This window comes from Phycodurus eques, chromosome 18 (assembly GCF_024500275.1).
Source record: "Phycodurus eques isolate BA_2022a chromosome 18, UOR_Pequ_1.1, whole genome shotgun sequence".
Lineage (NCBI taxonomy): Eukaryota > Metazoa > Chordata > Actinopteri > Syngnathiformes > Syngnathidae > Phycodurus > Phycodurus eques.
The window spans coordinates 6793611-6814759 of NC_084542.1; the positions used below are offsets into that span (position 1 = coordinate 6793611).

The following is a 21149-nucleotide window of genomic DNA, read 5'->3' on the forward strand; positions in this document are numbered from 1 at the left end:
TGTAACGTTAGCACCTTCAAGCTTCTTTCATTTTACATACTAATTTCTCAACAAGAATCAGTACGCTAGTTTAGTGTCACAATGGACTTAATTTCAAATGCAACTTTTCTGCCTTCTACTTTCATTACGTTCTTTTCATTTGTTGAAACAAAATATGGAGGGTTGTTATAATAAAAGTGTAAAAAATGCTTTTAAGTCCCCCCCCAGATTTCTAAAGGAATTGTACATATTTTTTCAAAAATCTTTACTATTGGTCAGTACCCAATTTGGTCTGTTATTTTTTACAAATTGACCAATCTAAAGTGTTGAAAACGGCTTGCTCTCTTTGACGATTCATTGTTAATGGCTCAAAAAAAAAATATATATATTTTTTTCCCTTTTTCCTGAAAAGGGATGTTTTGGAGGTACAGCGATTCCACCCTTTGCCGGCAACATTAGGCTAATTCTATAATTACATCAATTCTGTCTTCTAATGTACAGTATTAACAGACAGTAACGTGACATTTCTACAAGTCAGTGATTGTAACATAAGTGGGCAGCAATAGTTAAAAAACAACAACAACAAAAAAAAACATCCATTCTGTATCATCACATCATTTAATTCCAACAGTTTGTAAGAAACAACATTCTAACAGTATAAAGAATGCCATAACCTTTGCTCATCTGAAGGCTTTAACTTTGTCATGATACATCAGAGAAAGTGCTGACACCATGCCCCTGCCATTCCCTAAAACCAACAGGTGACATTCCTCAACATTTCACTGCTATAGATTAACAGCCATTTTTCACAAGGCTGACATGCACTCTAGATTGACTCCTGTCTAATCAAGGCAAAGCGGTGCAAATATATACAATCGGGCTGTAAGTACTGTACGTGTATGAGTGTTTGTCGGTCTTGTAAATTTCCATCGCTAACCAACATCATCAGTTTCATCACAAGCTTTACTTGGGGTAGGCTTCAATCACCATGGCGTGACCCTGTAAAACAGAAGTGTGTCCGGAGAAATATTAATACAACAGAAATGTGAAGTTTCTGAACATGGTCATTAGCCAAGACTCACCTGTCCTCCAGCAGCACATGCTGCGACAAGTCCATACTGTCCTCCTTCTTTCTGCAGTCTGTGTGCAACCATGGTGACCAGTCTGCAACCAGTGGCACCGAATGGATGACCCAAGGACAGAGAGCCTCCCCAGTTATTGAACTTCTCCATGGGGGGAGTACCCACCTATGTGGAAGGTTATATAGATTGGAGTTAGAAAATTTATAGTGACAGATTAAGACTACCAAAAACAAAGTAGGTTTACTTTTGATTTTCTGCCCATGTATGTCTGGGCAAACCAATCAGAGTCCATAGCCTTCAGATTTGCCATAATCTGACCCTGGAATCAAAAAGATATATGCCATCAAATGCATTACCATAGATACCAAATACAAAACATTGATTTCAAATGATACAAAATGCTCAGTGAAGCAGGAAGTGAGAATGAGGGCGAAAGGAGAATAGAACAAACTAGAAATGACAATTCTCAAAGAAATTTCTATTCTAACAAAACATGTCACCAAGGTGATAATTAATACTTACCGTAATTTCTCATGTATAACGTGCATTCCCCCCCCCCCCCCAAAAATGTTTCAAAGGTCAATAGTGCGCATTATACATAGGTATAGGGAAAAATTAAACAAGCTTCAACATTATTATAGATGTATGCCGCCATCTAGTGGTTATGAAAAGGCTGTACACTTTCATTCCAACGTCACCGCCACCTAGAGGTTATGAGAAAGGTGTACACTTTCATTCTCATATGCCGGCACCCAGCGGTTATGAAAAAAGTGTAGCCTACACTTTCATTCCAATATAGTATGTATGTCTGCATGTACTGTATGTACAGTTGTGCTCATAAGTTTACATTATTATAATTTATTTATTTTTAAATATGACTGAACAACAACCATCATTAATGTATTTATGGTTATGTTTTTTTAATGATTATTCTTTTGTGAAATGCTTGACAGTTTAACTTGAATCCCAATAAAACAAAAATAAATGTGTTTTGCCTAGCCTTTCATGTTTTCTTTAAAGAATTGTACCCATCTTACAAATTCTGCCTGGGTAATCAAACATATGAGCACAACTGTGTGTTTTCTCATTATTATATAACAGTAAGGCTGTGAATTTCAAAATCAGAGCAAGTAAATGAAAAAGAATTACATGTTCAAATAAAGTGCTTAACTTCAGAATAATTCTTTTGAAAAAATACTTCATGTTTTGATCATATGGGCAGAAGCAAAATCATGCATTGTACATAGGCACAAGGGTTTTCCAGAATTTTGAGGTCAACTTTGGGGGTGCGCATTATCCACGAGAAATTACAGTAATACCATTTTACTTGATTAGGAATCATGGTACAGGGGTCCTTGTTTTATGATTGTCCTAACATATTAGGTTAAGAATGATGGACAATGAACTAGTTTGCGCAATGGCATAAGAATACATCACGCAGCACAAGAAGGCATGCCGAGTTACTGCATTTACCTTATATTTGGACTAGAATGTTTTTCATACAAACACATAAGGTAATTATAACTTTACCACGGCATTAGCATAGGTTAGTGATAGACTATGGCGCATTCAGAAGTTACGTCCCCGTCTAGGAGGAGCTCCATTGTAAACTGAGGACCCCCTGTAAGGTCTATGGTCTACCATAGCACTTGGAGTGACATTATAGCTGCATCAAATGTGTACTTCAACCACTGAAATTCTGTAAACATTTAGATGCATAGTAGGTTACACAATTACTCAGACAAATCCCTTTCTATCTGGTTTATTTCACAGCACCCAATAAATACTACACTAGCCACAAAACTCTTGAATAAACCTTTCCCCAAATGGCTTCCGATAACTTACCGCAAACGCCTCATGGAACTCAAACACGTCAATGTCATTCATGGTCAAGCCAGCACGTTCTAAGGCTTTGGGTGTAGCATACGTTGGCCTGAAAGGGTCAAAGCAGAATAATTGTCACCTAAAATCAGGTAAACGAGCTTATTGTAAAGGATTATGTATATAAACAATAATATAACAAACATCAGTGTAAGGAACAGCAAGTACAGTAATGAAAACATGAGAGACTCACCCCAGAAGCAGCTGATCTTTGGGGTCCTGGGACACGTAGACAAAGTCTCTGCCATGAAGAACATAAAGAAGCATAAATAAAACGTTATTGGGGGTGAAACAGAGCCTGTGCCATTAAACAAACAGGAGGCACAGTTACCTCAGGTAGGCTTTAGGCTTGTAGCCCATTGCCAGAGCTTTCTCTTCAGACATGATGAGCACAGCAGAGGCACCGTCAGTCTAAAAGCACAAACAAGCGGAACACAAGTTGGTAAGAAAACATCACAGGACCAGAGAGAGCTGCAAAGGTTAACAGTCCCTGCTGCGCTTCCCTCGCTCTGCATGTATGTGTGTGTGTGTCTCTCTCTCTCTCTCTCTCTCTCCGCATGTGTGCATGGGCCTTATTTACCAAGAAGGAGGAGTTGGCGGCAGTGACAGTGCCGTGAGGTTTAACAAAGGCTGGTTTCAGTTTGGCCATCTGCTCCTTGGAGGATGGACGGATGCCGTTGTCCTTGGAAACAATATCACGGCCTAAAAAAAACAAGATAAAAATGGACAATCATCGAGATAGATAATAGATAAGATCCAGAATTACTGAGTAATTACTAACTTTTTCTTTAGATCATTACATCAGCGATATTTACAGTAGACTAAAACTTTTTTGTTGTGTATGGCTCCTCTTACATTATGGTCCTAGTCTCTTTTGTGCAGTTACAATGACTTCAAGCTCTAGTTATTTGAACTTATTCCAAGTAAATGTGTGCTCAAAATAATCAGCTTCTTGACCAGTGTGTATGAATTTATCATGAAAAAAATAAATACATGCTCCTTCCAAACAAGTGTGTTTACCAGAGTACAGTAAACCCCGCTATTCACAAGGTGAGTAATTGACGTCCCCCGGCCAAAATATTTACAACTGCCTCTACTAATATCTTAAATTGTAAATATACAATAAACCAAGACTCCAAAACAGATGAATATAATTCCAATCTGTGACTTTTATTACAGCACTCAGTCTTTTTTGGTAGGAGTCTATCAGTGTGGCACATCTTGATGTGGCAATATTTGCATATTCTTTGTAAAAATGTACCAAATCTATCAGATAGCAGAATTAGATCACCCCACAGATGCTCGATCACATTCAGGCCAGAACTCTAATTTTCCAAAACCTTAATCTTTCTTCTGGTAAAACATTTCTTCTGTTGATTTGGATGTGTACTTTGGGTCATTATCATGCTCAAAGATGAAGTACCTCTTCATGTTTCGTGCAGAAGCCTGGAGGTTTTGTACCAACACTGACTGGTATTTTGGAACGGTTTATCACTCCCTTCATCTTGACTCAAGCCCCAATTCAAGCTGAAGAAAAACAGCCCCAAAGCATTATTCTGCCACCACCATTCTTTCGAGTAAGTGCATTGTTTTTTTCAAGATGAGTGGTGTTGCGTTGCGCCAAATATAACATTTGAAATTGTGACCAAAAAGTTCAACCTTGGTTTCAGGGGACCGTGATACACTTTCCCCACATGCGTTTTGGAGATTTAAAGTGTGTTTTTGCAAAATGTAGCCATGCTTGGAGGTTTTCCGATGTAAGGCCTCCATTTTGCGCCAGTAACCCATAGCCTGTGTGAGGTAGATGGCAGATAGTTATCACAAGGACTAAACAGCCGGTACTTGCCAGAAATTCCTGCAGCTATCCTTCAATGTTGCTGTCCACCCCTTGGCAGCCTGCCATATTTTCAGTTGTTTATTTTTATTTCCCCTATCTAAAAGATTTCATTTTTTTTTTTTAATCGACTTCGATAGCCACTATACTGTACATACACATGTCAAAGACTCTGTAACTTCCTCAAACAACCCAGGCTAAACTTAGCTCCTCCTAAATATACAAATATCTTTGTCTCTAAGTTGAGCTGTATCAATCCAGCAATACTTTGTTCCTCTTGTGGCATTTTAGCGTGTTACAGACATTCATTCATTCATTTTCCTCTGCTTATCTGAGGTCAGGTCGCGGGGGCAGCAGCCTCAGCAGGGAAGCCCAGACTTCCCTCTCCCGAGGCGTTCTCAGACAATGCACAAAAGTTCGCGAATAGGTGGGTTTTTCCGCAACTAGCTAAGGATAGGTTCCACAGAAAACAAAGTGAATTTGTGAACAGCAAACCGCAAAAGGTTGGGCGTTCCCGGTATACCATTCTTTCATAACTAGTGACATTTAAATACATTACGTGTGTGATAAAATAATTACCTGGCACTTTAAAGGAGATGACATCCTGCAGCAAACCTGCTTCCTGGGCCTTTTTAGCAAAACTGTGCGATCGCAGAGCAAACTCATCCTGCTCCACTCTGGAAACCCCAAATGCAGCAGCCAGGCGGTCAGCACTGTGGCCCATTGTTTCGGCTGTGGAGAACTCGGCTACAGCTGGAAGCTTCAGACACATACAGCAATGGTGCAGCATTATAATGGGTGTTATTTCGGGCATCCCTGCAAACATCTGATATGTTTACAACTCATACTGTGAATACGTACTTCTGGTGAGAGGTGTGCCAACCTGATGCTCCCAATCAAACTGAGCCTCTGGCCGAGGGTCTTTGCCTTGTTGAGTGAAAGCATAGTCTTCCTCATCTTGCGGCTGTGACGGATAGGAACGTCAGACATGAACTCGACCCCACCTGCCACGACGGCATCACACTGGCCGGCAGCAATAAGGCCAACGGCTATAAAGATGGAAAAGAGAAACGTAAGTCAGACAGAGAAATGCAACAGAACTGAGTGTATTTATTTGATTTGAAGTTAAGACACTTAAATATGCTGAGGCCTATTACACAAGTGAGCAAGTGCAATTTGTTAATTTTGCTTGAATTTGTTCTGACATTGATAGATGGATGGATGTTAATAGTAAATGCCCACACTTATTACATGGTTTATACACGTATTTGAAGTAAAATTAAAGACCAATTTAAGCTTTGACATTGATGGATGGATGTTAATAGTAAATGTCCAAACCTATTACATGGTTTATACACTTCTTTGAAGTCATATTAAAGACCAATTGAAGATTTTTGGAAGACCGGTTAATCCACAATTCTTAAAAAGAGAAGGTAATATGCTATTAACCAGTCTTTCGCAAATTATTGAAAGAAATTAATATCTGTTTTCTTCATCATTCATTTATAATTATATGACAATGCATTATACTGTGTTATTTTAGGTTACAGGGCAGGTCCACATATTAGATTTGGGTTTTGTGATATAAACAAAAAAAATTAAATGTTTTTCATAAAGCAGAAAGTTTTATGTACTCAAGGCAAAAAACATATGCTTCTGTCTCAATTTAACAAGCAAACTTCAGCCACATCGTTGCTTTTTGTGGAAAGAAAGAAAGAAGAAGAAAAAAAGAAAACAAAAATCGTAGTAATAGCAGCACTTTGCCAGACTTAAAAAATTACATTGTAGGGTTAGCGATTAAAATATGGCAACATGGAATGGCACAAGGTAAAAGGAAGCGGTCAAAGGGGCTAAGACATACCTGAGGTCATGGCCTGGTTGGAGGAGATGCAGGCCATAGTGACTGTGTGAGCAGGGATCTTGTCAGAGAAGCCTGCACCCAGCGCTGCCTGAGAACATAGTGAAGCATGATGCTCATCAGCAATCCAGGCCCAGCCCTTTACATTTTTGTTTAAACGCATGTTTTAATACCTCTCTTGCTACATTGCTTGTCTTAACCTCCTGAATGACTGTTCCATAGATGATGTAGTCCACAGCATCTTTAGGTAGGCCTGTTTTGTGCAGAAGACCTCTACAAAAAAAAAAAAAAACAACAACAACAATACTACCCTGAATACAATGATTACATGACAGTAACAGAAATAGTAGTGAGCTAAGTTACAATCATCTTCAACATTGTTTTTCAATTAGTTAGCACATTGTGGTTACCTGAAAGGCCACCATAAAATTTACTGTCTATAAAAATATTTTTATAATGTACGAATAGTAGCTATCATAGGACAGATACTTACTGTAGAGCTGCTCTGGCCAAGTCATGAGGCATCAGGTCAGCATAGCTATAAACAGAGGAAAATCAAAATCACGCTACTAAACCACATCTGCCACATTTTAACTGTAATTTAAAAAAAAATGGACTAGCTTCCATGAACAAATGCTGTAAAATAAACAGGAATATAAACAATTAAGAGTAGGAGCCGTACGTAGTTCCAGACAATAGGAAGGGGGTTCGTACTCCTTCGACCAGTACTATGTTCTTCACGCCAGGACGGGCCAGTGTCTTCTTGATTTTTGTCTGAGCTGGAAAACAAACAACTACAGATCAGCATACTCATTAGCCTCATACTTGTGTTCATGAAAACAGTGTGAGTCAGTACCTTGAGTCTGTAGCTGAGTTGTCGTGCTAAGGGATCGTGCGGCTGAAACAAATATATTCATCATCATCACTAGTTATCTTTAAAAAAAACTTCAAAACAAAATATGCACCATAACATTTGATAAGGATATCTCTCGAAATTGTGACTAAACCCCTGTGATGTATTTGGGACCGTAAGTATTTAGATGAGATGGTGATGGCCTACCAAAACGCACAGCCCACGAGGGGCTGACAGGGGAGCTCTGCAATGACTTCAGCAGCATAGAAGCCATCATGTTCTGCAAAGGAAGGAATGTGTGATATTTCAGTGCAGTAAAAGGCATGGGTAGCACATCATTAAAGGGGGAATGGTGCACGTGAAAGCGGACGCTAAAGGCACGCCCCCCCGTAGGTATATAGCGCCGGTATGTGTATTGTGCAAGACAACATCGGTTTGGCTAAGGACCCCCAAAAATGGCGCTTACGAAGCACAGTTTAAACTGCAAGCTATCAGTTACGCGGAGGAACATAGGAATCGAGCAGCCGCGAGAGAATTCAAGATCAACGAATCCATGGTTCGCAAGTGGAGGAAGCAGGAAAACGAGCTTCGCCAAGTCAAGAAGACGAAGCGCCGGGTGAGTTACGCCACCAATGGATGGATGGATTGTGGATGCCTGAGCTAAGGAATCTGCTTTGACTGTTGTCCGAGTTTTTGCGAAAGCCGGCATCATTGCTGAACAGCCCCCCGGCAACGAGACTGACTCTGACAAGTACGAGAGGGAACCCGGCATGTTTGATGGAGAACTTCCCCAACTGTTCATTTCGGATAAAGAAGATGAGGACTTTGATGGATTTGTGGATGAGGTTTGATTAAAAAAAACCAAAAAATTATGTGAGCACATTGTTAAATACTTCAATAAAGTACAACTCAACTCAGTTTTGCTCCCGCTGCCTTTTTAAAAACATATGCTAGCATGCATGCATCACTCTTTGTGCACCTTTTTCTCTGAATCACTCCTTGCCTGCCTGCAAGTGTGAGATCTGGTTCTATGTGCGGTGTGCAACACAAAGTATACATTGGAGCGGGAGCTGAATTTCCCCTTGATGGACACAAAGACGTATGATAAATTCTGGGTGTGTGTGTGTGTGATTGTTATAGCCTGTACATGTCTGTAAAAGTAGGCACTCATGTGTGTGTGTGTGTGTGTGTGTGTGTGTGTGTGTGTGTGTGTGTGTGTGTATATATATATATATATATATATATATATATATATATATATATATATATATATATATATATCATGAGCTCATGCCTTACACCCTGTACATGCCCTTTAATTACTGCTTATACACTTTTGGCTAGCTGCAATCTCAATTTTATTGCCTTGTACTTGTGACGTGTAGTGACAATAAACAATGAAAATTAATCTATTCTAACAGGTTAGTCTGGAGCCTGAGAGTGTTTTTCTTTTAACTTCATTATCTCCATTTAGAGTCTATTAGTTTATTTAGAGCAGAAGACAGTAATATGTGATTTATTGTTTGTTAAAATCATTCCAATACTCACAAAAAAAATCTTGGAACTTAGTTTACAAGAGAAAATCACAAATAAAACTCTTAAATTACCATCCTGAATAACACCAGATTATATCGACTATAAAAAAGTTTAGCTGCAGGCATACATTTTAAAATAACTTGATAACGTATGTACTCCCCTTTGCTACCATACGACACAACTATTAAGTTGTACCAATGTTGTTTTAGTTTGCCGTTTTATAAAGATAATTTGATTAAATAAGTATAATTAGCAAACGTACAACTTTATAATTCCATATCTTTGCTGCTTCCGAGTAGCTAACCCATCTGACGTGTATTTTTTTTTTTTTTTTTCATGTGACAACATCGAGAGTCACTTCTCGGCCCATTCTACCTGGTGAGCCCGAGTAACACAAACATGGATTGACTGAAATGCAGGCGTCGTATATAATATAACATACTCCTTGTGAAGACATTTCACTGGCGGTCACCCAGTTAGCCCAACCCTCCTCACTCCGTCTATGACCCTTCACCTACATTTGCTAGCTTGAGAACGTCAAGTCCGAAACGGGGTCAAAAGTATTTCAAGGTTGAACTGTGCATCTATTTCAATAAAACGCAATTGGATCCCAAACACACAATTTGTAACAATTCATTCTGTATCACTGTACTGAGAACGGGACTGTTAGCTTACTGGCAGCCCTGCCCTGTTTCATCGCCAAATTCATGATTCAAATATATGTTTGTGAAATCTCAGCATGCTCGAAATACTTTCTATATTCAGTCACTTTAACAAAAAAATGCGGCCGTTTTTTTTTTTTACCTGTACAGTATTTCAAGTATTTGTTGCAAACACCGCTTCCCCGTCAAAGGCTTGGCCGTACACAGCAACGCAGCTGGACTACAAAACTCGCTTGCAGTATCGAGGACCCAAGTCTATGTTAGCTGACCAAAAATATGCCAGAACATATGTACCGTTTGAAACGACAGTTTACATTTTATTTATTTTGTTTCAGGATTTTTTTCGGCTGAAAACCATATTATAAAATATGCATATGTTTATAATGTTCCCTAAAATTATTTATACTTTTGATCAAGTAATGTTCATGTTAAGGAGATACTTTCCTGATTCATGGTCCTTATCTTATTCGACTCTCCAAAATCTATTGCGCCCTCTACTGCCCGACTGTCTTTTCTCGGTTTCCAGTTTCGGTTAGACATGGCTGCTACTCTTCCTGTCAGTTTTTTCTCAAGGTTTGTTCCCAGAAAATACCTCCTTTTGTCAGGTACGTGACACAAACACACATAATATTCTACTAGTTCAAATGCAGATCATCCGAGCATTTCATAATATGCTCAATGTCACAATTTCATTGATAGACCCGAGGTGAACCTTCACCTCGATCAGCGCAACAATAATTAGAGGCTACGCATGGTGGTGCTGTAGTCTCTAAAAGCTGTGTCTTTGACAAATATGACATATATATATTATGGACCCGTAGAGGCATAAAAATACAAGATAAAAGTCTAAAGCGGCAGCATGTGAAAAGTACAAAAGAAAAATGAGAGATAAAAGCTCAAGACAAAAATAAAAAGACTGAGTAAGTTCTCCTCACCAGTATTTGGCGCTACATCGAATCATCATGTGCGTCAGAAAGAAGGAACGGTCTTTGTCGACAATTATCTGTCATTATGAAAATTGAAATTGTATGTAACAAAAGTACTGGTGGTATCGGTATCAGTGAGTACTCAAAGTGAATACTCACACTGGTATTGGTCGGACAAAAGTGGTATAGAACATCACTAAAAATGAATAAATAAATAGGAAAATGTAAAAATAAAATTAAAAATAGAAAAAAGTATAAACATGCATAAGTTTGATATATAATATAATACAAAATATAATACTGGAGCCAGTTTGTACTCTCAAATTAGGTCATTGGTCAAAAAATACAAGAAAAGCGTTCAGTAGTGACACACAATATGGGCAATATGGATCAAAGTTTATAATCTGTCTCTTGTTTCTCAGGCCACGCACGACGGTGCATCTCTGTGTCTTCATCGCTGGCAGGTAACTATCAGATCGATGGTCCAATATGGACAGAACTTTTTGCTTTGGGTTTCTTTTAACTCCCTCCCACTTCCTGCTACCCACTTTTTTATTTTGAAAGGACATTGTTAGAGAACATTTGTGATGCCTCCATCCTCATGGGACAGTTGTTAAAGTTGGAGACACTAATAATTAAAACGGGTCGCCATATGTCTAACAATCCCCTAATCTATTTTGCTGTTTTCGCCATCAAGCTCGAACGCACGTCAGCTACGAGCTCAAGGACGATGTTGCGGTTATCAGACTCAACGATCCAGCATCCAAGGTGAGTCTGTGTTTACGAATGAGACACACGCCACAGGGATTGTGATGATCTTGTTTTGCCCGACTCCGTCTGTCAGTGACATACACATGACGTGATAATTCATGTGTTTTTGCAGGTGAACACACTGTCTCTGCAGATGCAGTCTGAGCTGACAGAAGTGATGAGTGAAATCTGGTCGAATGGAGCTGTGAAAAGTGCTGTCCTTATCTCAAGCAAGCCTGGCTGCTTTATCGCTGGGGCAGATATCAAGTAAGCTGCACTTTCACACTTGTAGCTTTCCATAGTACGTGTGAGGAATAGTCTCACGACAGAAAAGATTGATTCAATCGAAGTAAATAACACAGTGGGTTACAGGATGCTGGTCCACCTCTCATTGTTTGAATTAGATTTTTTTTTTTGCCTTAGGACATAGTGGAAATAGAAATAATTAGTTTTTGGGTCAAACTTGTCGAGTGTAGAGAAAAAAGCAAACACTCATCAAAGCATCGATTGTATTGTCACTCGTGGAGGAAACACTCCATCAGCAAAAGATGCTGAATTACACTTGTCAATTGATGTAGCGTGGTCTGTGCAGCAGACAATGCCAAACACAAATACCATCTCCTTTAAGACGTAGAAACAATAAAACAGTAAGTCTTAACTTTCAAAACAAATGATGCTGCTGCTATGCAAGAAATCTACAAATATAACAGTGGACCCCTGCTATTCACGGGGGATAGGGACCCGGCCGGACCGCGAATAGCAAAAATGCGGGGACAATTGACGGTCATTATAATTCCATTGAAAAAAAAATAATCTTTTAAAACCCCCAAAATTCTTGAATAAGCGGGGATAAACTGCCAATAAGTGTTTGGGGTGGTTGGTTCCACCCACAAAAAATAAAAAAACAAATGAAAAAATGTAATTCAAATCCGCAAATAGGTGACTCAGTGGTGCCGAACTGCGACTATTCATGGGGTCCTCTATACTATAAAACAAAACAAAAAAACATGAAACAATGTACCTTAAATATGATAAGATACCGTGGACGTGTGCGGACATAGATGCATATTTTATGTATCGCACATACAATGTTTTTGCTAATGGGAGTTTTGTGTGGCGGTGCAGAGCATATTGCTCTATCCTAACCTAAACCTGTTAAAAAAAAAAAAAAAAAAAAAAAGAATCAATTTCACAGGCATTTGTCTTAAGAGATTCCACTTTGTGTCTCGTTTCCTTTCTTTTCAGTATGATCCAAGCCTGTAAGAGCAGTGAGGAGCTCACACGTCTCTCTCAGGAAGGTCAGAAGATGTTCGAGAAGATTGAGAAGTCTCCTATCCCGATTGTTGCTGCCATCAACGGCTCATGTTTGGGTGGAGGCCTTGAGGTATGTGAGTGTGTGTGTGTGTGTGTGTGCGTGCGTGCGCACACGCATGTGTGTGTCTAAAATAGCCAGAATGAATTGGAAATATCTGCTTAAGGTGAACCTGCTAAATCCACCTTTTGTGAATTTTGCGTAGTTCGCCATATCCTGCCAGTATCGAATCGCCACCAAAAGTCGTAAGACAATACTGGGCACACCAGAGGTCATGCTCGGTCTGCTGCCTGGAGCGGGTGGCACCCAGAGACTACCCCAAATGGTACACATACATACACTCATTATAATCAGTCGTCACTGAAGGCTCATAAACTCTGCCACATTGCTGTGCGAGTTGTGACTGAATTACACAAGAGTATTTTAAGGTCAAGCCACTCAAGGGGCATATTAGTTGAGAAGATGTGAAATGTGTGTGTGTTTGTGTGTGTGGAGGTGGGTCTGCCTGGAGCATTTGACATGATGCTGACAGGCAGGAATATCCCTGCTGATAAAGCTAAGAAGATGGGCCTAGTGCACCAGCTTGTGGACCCTCTGGGTATGTGCCCTGCATGACATTTTTACACTGCTACATTTGATCAGACACGCTGGCTACATCTACAGTATATCAACAGCAATAAATGCCATCAAAAGTTTATATTTCCATTAAGCGTATTTATAGGTTGCTTCTATTCCATTCATAATACCACACATTTCTGCATCATTTGTTCTTTCCCTCTACAACTTAATAATGTCCATTTATCTTAGAACATCATCCGATTCTTGGTTATTTAGACAATGATCTTGTTCTGTTTAAGATCAGTAAATGCTCTTTGCATTGAAGATTAGGGTTTCAAAATTGCAGGGATTTTCAAAGTTGAAGAATTTATGTGCGTAAAAAGAAGCTATGGAATTAACAGGCAAAATGTGGAAAAAGGAGAATGCAGATTAGTGTATATCAGGGAACTTCATGGTTGAATACATCTTGCACCGTAACATTGATTAAAACAACCAGACTTTATGGCAAAACATTTATATGTACAGTATTGTAATTCAATAATCAATTCTCATTAATGTAATGGAAAGTGTCCAAAATTCCCTAGTTTCTAGAACTATTCCAGGCATTTTTGCTATGGTGTTATTCTTGCTTTATCAAGGTACAGTATGACATGGTCATGACTCTGCCTGACTGTGTCCAAATTACTCCAGGTCCTGGTTTGAAGCCAGCAGAGGAGAGAACGATTGACTACTTGGAGGAAGTGGCAGTAGGCGTGGCTAAGGGTATCGCCAATAAGACGGTTTCCACTTCAAAGGAGAAAAGTCTCATGCAAAGTAAGTGACACACTGCCAGCCCAAATCTCATGAAAACGTAAACGTGCTTAATTTAACGCTATACAGCCAGACTGATTCAGCTAACTACTGAAAATGTACAGAGGAAGAACAGAAGTAGTACTTGGATTATATGTGTGTGCAGAGCTACAGGACACAGTGATGGGTCTCGGTCCAGTGAAGAAGAAGATCTACAAGACTGTCAGGGACAAGGTTCAGAAACAAACTAAAGGACTCTACCCCGCGCCAGTCAAAATCATTGAGGTAGTCAATGCAGAATGAGGCCATCAGCAGTAGTATGAAAGCACAGGACTTATCCAGTGTGTGTGTGTGTGTGTGTGCGCGCGCGCACGCATTTGTGTGTCACCCTAAAAACGAGTAGTCCATCAAGACTGGTGTGGAGCAAGGAGGAGAAGCAGGTTATCTGGCTGAAGCTGAGGTATGTTTGCTGTCTTTATGATCTCACGAATGAAATTTTTGGGCAAAGTAATAAGGTTAGCGATAGAGTGTGGCAACAACAGAAAGCCCAATGGAGTTTGTATGATAAGAATGTTAATAATCCTACACATAGCCACAATATTTTGGAGAGGGGAGACGAAAAAGTAAAATACTACAGTAGGGAGAAGATAAAGTTATGATGTTGAAATAAATCCAAAGGGATGGATGGAAGGAGAGGAGCTTATTGCATTATGGGACATCCCTTAGCAGTCTAGGCCCATAACAGTCAGTCCCAAATATAAATGTATCAAAAAGGCAAGTCCTCTTAAATATAAAGGGAGTGTCTGCCTCCCTGGGGAGAGAGATTCAAAATGTTTCCATTGGAGAGGAGCCTAGTTTCTGAAGGCAGACCGTAAAGACCTTGAGAACCTCTTTAAGATTCTATTATAAACTACTCTTGTCTACGTTTGCCTCTTACACAGAACTTTGGGAAACTGGCTGTGACATCAGAGTGCAAAGCCTTGATTGGGCTTTACCACGGCCAAGTGGCTTGTAAGAAGAACCGATTTGGGACCCCAGAGAAAGAAGTCAAGTGAGGGCCATACAGTACACTCCCCACTTCATTCATCTAATGAGGTGTATCAAATATTTTGCCTTTACAAAGACAGTAATGCTCCATTTTGATTGACACTGTCAAGTGGTCTTTGCAGTCCAGTGTGACAATTGTTATTTTTGTCAAGACAGTATATTCGATTCCACTTTGGATCTCCAGTATCTATCTATTGAATCTTTTAAGCGCAGATTGGCCTCAAATGTTTTGCCTATGCTCCGTCTGCCAGGACTCTTGCAATCCTGGGTGCAGGGCTAATGGGTGCAGGTATTGCTCAGGTATCCATAGACAAAGGACTCAAAACCATACTGAAGGACACCACGGTTGAGGGCATCAGCAGAGGAGAAGAACAGGTCTACAAAGGGTAATATTTGCACACATTTTATATGTTCTTATGAATCTGCACCCAGCAAGGACAAATCATAAAAGGAGGGGGATTAAGCTCAGTATGATTTTATCGTCAGTCTGAACATGAAGGTGAAGAAGAGAGCACTGTCCTCATTTGAGCGTGACACAACGCTGTCCAACCTCTCAGCCCAGCTCGACTTCACAGGCTTCTCGTCTGCCGACATGGTGATCGAAGCCGTGTTTGAGGATATCGACGTTAAACACAAAGTTCTCAAGGAGATGGAAGCCGTGAGTACTTTCTGATCACACCAATCCAAAGTATTGAATTTCCCCCTGCTAGTTTTTCAGTCTGTGTACTTCTCTCTGTACTGTACTAGTTCTTTCGGTCTGTTTTTTTCCTCCTGTCTGTGTACAGGTGATCCCTCCTCACTGCGTGTTTGCCTCCAACACTTCAGCACTCCCCATTAAGGATATTGCAGCTGCAAGCAAACGGCCTGACAAAGTGAGAACACGCTGTCTGTCATCACATACTCGACATATACACAGACTGACAATGGCATGACGACCGGGACTTGCATATCAAATGACAACCAATCCATTGAGAAATGTGTACCACATTGTATCCCACTGGGCATCCTCCAATTGTGTATGATACGCTATATGTGCCATTAGTGTTGTTTGACAAAACCTGTTCCAATTATAAGGTTATCAACAGTTTCCACAATTGATTTTCCTTTTTCTTACATTCTACATTAATGCATTTTGAAAAATGTACTGGAAGTTAACCAATGGAAATCAGGCCTTGTTTTATTTGCGTGGTCCAACAGGATCATCTTATAAAAACAAACTATTGAAAATGGCTTTTCTTGGTAAACATGGCACAGGCAAAATTGTTGGCACCCTTCTGTTAAAAAGCGGGAAAAAAATATCACTGAAATAACTTGAAGCTGAAATGTCTGTTGACAAGCCACAATGTTTCTGGGACAATGTTCTTGTGACGATTGTGGGGTTTTCTCTCTTTCACAAAAGGGGCCCAAAGAAAAGAAAGAAAAGAACACTGTAATTATATTCTGGGGCTGCTTTGCTAGATTTGGCACAGGGTGCCTTGAACGTGTGGGCGAGGTGTGCTTAAATGTGTAAATATATTATTTTTGCTGCTATCATTCATGTGATTCTGTGATGCACAGGTGATTGGCATGCACTACTTCTCTCCAGTGGACAAGATGCAGCTGCTGGAGATCATCACCACTGATGAAACATCCAAGGACACGTTGGCCTCAGCTTTGAGCGTGGGCCTCAAACAGGGCAAGATTGTCATTGTCGTCGGGGTAAGAGAAGCTCCTCTCCAATCCAAGCGGTAAAATACATGTTTTTCCACTGTGTGGGTGGGATGGTCATAGTCGTGTCAACAATGTGAAAAGCATGTGTAAAACTCTTGCGTTAGATGTTTGTGTTTATCTTTCTCCTTGCTAATGCTACCCACTTAAAATACAGGATGGTCCTGGTTTTTACACCACTCGCTGCTTGGCTCCCATGCTGGCAGAAGCTGTCAGGGTGCTTCAGGTAACAAAAGATTTTCAATAGATCTGGTGACCACAATATCATTAGACACAATCAGTACTTTTCCTCCTCATATACTGAAGTATCTACTCAACAGTGACCTTTATGTGTATCTAACACAGGAGGGTGTGGGTCCAAAGAAACTTGACAACTTGACAACCAGCTTTGGCTTTCCCGTCGGCGCGGCGACACTGGCTGATGAAGTCGGTATTGATGTGGCAGCTCATGTGGCCGAGGTACTGTCCATTCATGAGGCATTTAATGCCAGAGTCATGTGATTTAAACCTAACATTTAGTGAAAGTCCACACTCACTCGCAATTGGAAGAGACTTATTGTTATGGATAATAGTGTTTAACATATTTGTATTTGATTGTAGGATCTGGGAAAAGCTTTTGGTTCTCGCTTTGGAGGCGGAAATGTGGAGTTTCTTAAAAGCATGGTCGAGAAAGGCTTTAAAGGTAACATTTTAATTTATCCATTTTCGAAAGCGCTTTTTCCCAATAAGCTCACTGGTGAGCTTCAGTCGATCCAAGCTGCCTCATATACACCATGCCTGTAGAGTCGCCACAATAACTTTAAATGTTCTTTTTTTTTTTTTGTATGAAACTGTTAACACACATGACACTAACTTGAGTTGTGATATAAACTCATTTTTCCTCTTACTTGGTACATTGTTGCTTTTGCATTCTCATTTCCACTTAGCACATTTCATTTCATTTCTTTCCATTTGCATGATGGAGTTTTTAGGGTCACATTGATAGTTAAACAATTTAAAAAGGTATTTGATATTACAATAAAACAGTCCTAATGTTTATAAAATAAATTTGCAACAAGTTTTATAAGGGAAAAAAAATGAGAATACAAATTTGAATTATTATGAATAACATTATTGTACATGTTGTATGATCTGTAAAGCAAGAATCCAGGTATGTGAGAAGCATTTTTTTCCATGCTGAGCATATTGTATTGCGTATTGCTTCTTATTGCATCATTAACTAGAAGGGTTTTTAACAAATATATTGAATATTTCCCGATGACTATGGCGGGTCTCTGGAAAACAACATCGACTGCTTGGTTTAGACTTGTGTTTATTTGTGTGGAAATTTTGACATTTACTTTCTCACAGTATTAAAAATGTGCCCTCCAAATAGTTATTCATGTGATTTTGCTATTACAATTCCCCCCCCTTTTCAGTATGGCTCTCTGTCCTACTTGAAGCCATGAATGAACTACCAATTTGACAGAGAGCTTTAAAAATCATTTTGACAATGTGACAATGCTTATTTGCAGTGTTTTGTGTGCTTACAATGAATGTATTTATTCTCTTCCGTAGGTCGTAAATCGGGAAAAGGCTGTTTCATCTACGGAAAAGGGAAAAAAGCCAAGACAGTGAATTCCGATGCTGAAGCAATTCTCAAGAAATACAAACTCTCTGCCCCTCCCACAGTGTAAGGGGACATCCTGTGATGTATATTTATTTAGCAGGTCTCTCAGCATTCTCTAAAAGTCACCTTGTTTTCTTTTTTTGTTGCAGTTCATCGGACTCTGACATCCAGTACCGGCTTGTGTCTCGCTTTGTCAACGAGGCCGTGTTGTGCCTCCAGGAGGGGATCCTGACGAATCCAGTAGAGGGAGACATTGGGGCTGTGTTTGGACTTGGCTTTCCTCCCTGCCTTGGCGGTATGTCTCACAAACACACATTCACATATTTGTCCAAAGAAATGAGTTAGAATAATATGTTAGCATATCCAACGCTCATAGTCTACAAGTGACCAGTTTTCTTATATTTGAACCACTGAAAATGAGTTCTGAGGGCTCATTTTTTCTCGTGTTCATAAAGGTCCATTCAGGTTTGTGGACTCATTCAGCGCAGAGCGTCTTGTCAGCACCATGAAGCGCTTTGAGGAAGTGTATGGAAATCAGTTCACACCGTGCCAGCTCTTACTGGACCACGCTAAAGACTCCAGCAAGAAGTTCCACAATTGATGCAAATAACCATCCATCTCCATAAATGTGGGTCAGCTGGGTCAATAAGTGTCTCTTGGACTGAATCCACATCTTTTATAAGATGGAAATTAACCTTGAGAAGCAAGGGTTTTCTCAAAATGTTACCCCATCTTCTTATTTAATAACATCACTTTTGTTGTGAAGTTCACAATTCTTGAACGATATATATACATTGTTGCTAGATTGTATTTTGTGCTTAACACATTGAGTTAGCTTTTTCTCGCTTTTTGTGAGCATTTTTAGTCATTAACGTTTTGCCGAGTCAGACTGGGACAATAATGCTTCTGAAGGAGTTCTTCTAAGGTCAAATGGAGCCTACAGTAAATGTGACACTAGTGAGGTCAGCTTATACCCTCAGTAGCCACAGCATTTAGTGCATTAGGTTTCTAATGAAAATCCAGTCAAGTGTATGAGAATAATTTTATTTTCATTTTAAAAGTACTGTATATTTATTCCTGTGGTTGTAGTTTTATGGGAATACAACTTCTTTCCATCCTCCTGAGAACAATTTGATATTTTGCCCATTTTATGTAGGTAAACAAAATACTGCAAACACCTGGATTGGATTGCATTAAACTATGCAGGTGTACCTAATTAAGTGTCCAAGTAATGTAAACTAGTAGCTTCTGTGCACGTTAGTCAATACAGTCATTTAAAGCCTGGAACTTTTTTGTTTTTTCCAAGCTATACATTAATATGGCCATGATTATTCTGATACAGTTTAGTAACACAACCAGTCAACATGAAACCGAATGAGACTGTACTGAAGAGAACTTTGCTGTTTTTTTTCGTTTTTGTTCCGATAGCTAACATGATAACGAGCCTTTGGATATCCATGCATCCGTTTTCTGTAGCGCATGTCCTCATCAGGTGGTAACTCCAACCCATCCCAGCTGACTTTGGATGAGAGGTAATTCCAACGCACATATACCGGTAGACAAAAACACCTATAGAAAATTAAGGAACTGTGAATTTTGACAAGTCAGCGTTGGCTCTGTGTAAAAATAGAAATAATGGCCTGATCAAAGATAAAAGTTCAAATAACTTTGAATTATGTATGGGCATATTTGAGGCGGAGCTGCTTTGTACTTTACTAGAAATGATTGAATTATTCATTTTGAAGTACAATGCCCAAGTCGAAGAGCATGAAAGCATTTTTAATTCATGCTTTTAGAGTTCATGATAATATGTAATATGTCATTGTTTAGAAGTTTGTTTACCTTTGACATTGCAGTTATGTTCAAGTAAACGTACCGTATTAGAAGACTTGGGCACTTTTTATTTTGCCTTGTACATGTTTGTACACTCCTTCTATTCCGAATGAGACCGAATTGTGACTTTAATTAGCAAAAAGGGCAGAAAATTTACTTGAAACTAACACAAAATGTACATACTTGGCCAATAAAGCTGATTCTGATGTAACTGCATTATTAACAACAATCTTAAAACAACATTCAAAGACAAAAACATGTTCAATACTTCATTACATTGTTTCCTGATGAAATGAAACCAGAATGTGAATGTATAGTATAACCAAGCATGATTTAATTTATTACTTATGCTAAATCAAGCATTTCAAAGTGATCTGAGGTACATTTTAGAAACTATACTTTTTAAGGCAGCCAAAATTCACACATGATTAAACAGAACAACAGTTTGTGTTATCCAAAGAGGGAATGTTAAAAAAAAGCGCCATTGTCTCCTGTAACAGAAACAAGAATGTTGCAAAGGTATTGATTTATGGATTGCAGATGGCTTCTAATTATCTTTCAGCAGACAGTTAAAGGCCACAAAACCTCTTTAAGTTGTTTGGGAGTTTTCTAATTAGCTGAAAAGGAGGCTGCAAAATTACTTTTGGCCACTTACATGGCATCCTAATCCTCTACTGTGGTCAAGATATTTCCTTTGTTACCAGCATTGTACATGGAAGGCTCCAATATATCCCGTAGGATTTTAAATATTCTTTAAGCAAGGCCAGCATTTTTTGTGCTACAAACACCTCAGCACGGGCCATCTTGTGGCGTTGAGCGTATCTAACTGAAGCTGTGCCAAAGACACAACATAATATCTTTAGTATGTCATGGCATTTGTTAGTAATCCAGTCCCAGTCTGGGATGCAGATAGGAAAGGAGTCTGGATGTAAA

The 21149-nt window shown here is 39.4% G+C and overlaps 2 protein-coding genes across 2 annotated transcripts; one reads left to right on the forward strand and one right to left on the reverse strand.

Moving 5' to 3' along the window:
* Positions 1-582: 582 nt before the first annotated feature.
* On the reverse strand, positions 583-9916 carry hadhb (hydroxyacyl-CoA dehydrogenase trifunctional multienzyme complex subunit beta). Its single transcript, XM_061704187.1, has 16 exons — positions 9828-9916; positions 7695-7767; positions 7491-7532; positions 7317-7413; positions 7128-7172; positions 6808-6907; positions 6638-6725; positions 5638-5825; positions 5356-5536; positions 3523-3644; positions 3274-3353; positions 3136-3183; positions 2907-2994; positions 1306-1380; positions 1062-1226; positions 583-978 (listed from the first exon to the last, which is right to left on the reverse strand). Exons 2-16 carry the CDS (start codon positions 7762-7764, stop codon positions 943-945), a joined length of 1425 nt encoding a protein of 474 aa, XP_061560171.1. The 5' UTR covers positions 7765-7767; positions 9828-9916; the 3' UTR covers positions 583-942.
* Positions 9917-10213: 297 nt separating this feature from the next.
* hadhaa (hydroxyacyl-CoA dehydrogenase trifunctional multienzyme complex subunit alpha a) lies at positions 10214-20407 on the forward strand. The gene is made up of 21 exons (XM_061704190.1): positions 10214-10290; positions 11034-11075; positions 11309-11379; positions 11495-11628; positions 12607-12745; positions 12879-12998; positions 13169-13271; positions 13922-14044; positions 14187-14305; positions 14424-14480; positions 14962-15071; positions 15319-15453; positions 15554-15725; positions 15853-15939; positions 16625-16765; positions 16932-17000; positions 17120-17233; positions 17375-17456; positions 18332-18446; positions 18533-18678; positions 18839-20407. The coding sequence occupies exons 1-21, from the start codon at positions 10224-10226 to the stop codon at positions 18982-18984; spliced, it is 2292 nt and encodes a 763-aa protein (XP_061560174.1). The 5' UTR covers positions 10214-10223; the 3' UTR covers positions 18985-20407.
* Positions 20408-21149: the final 742 nt, after the last annotated feature.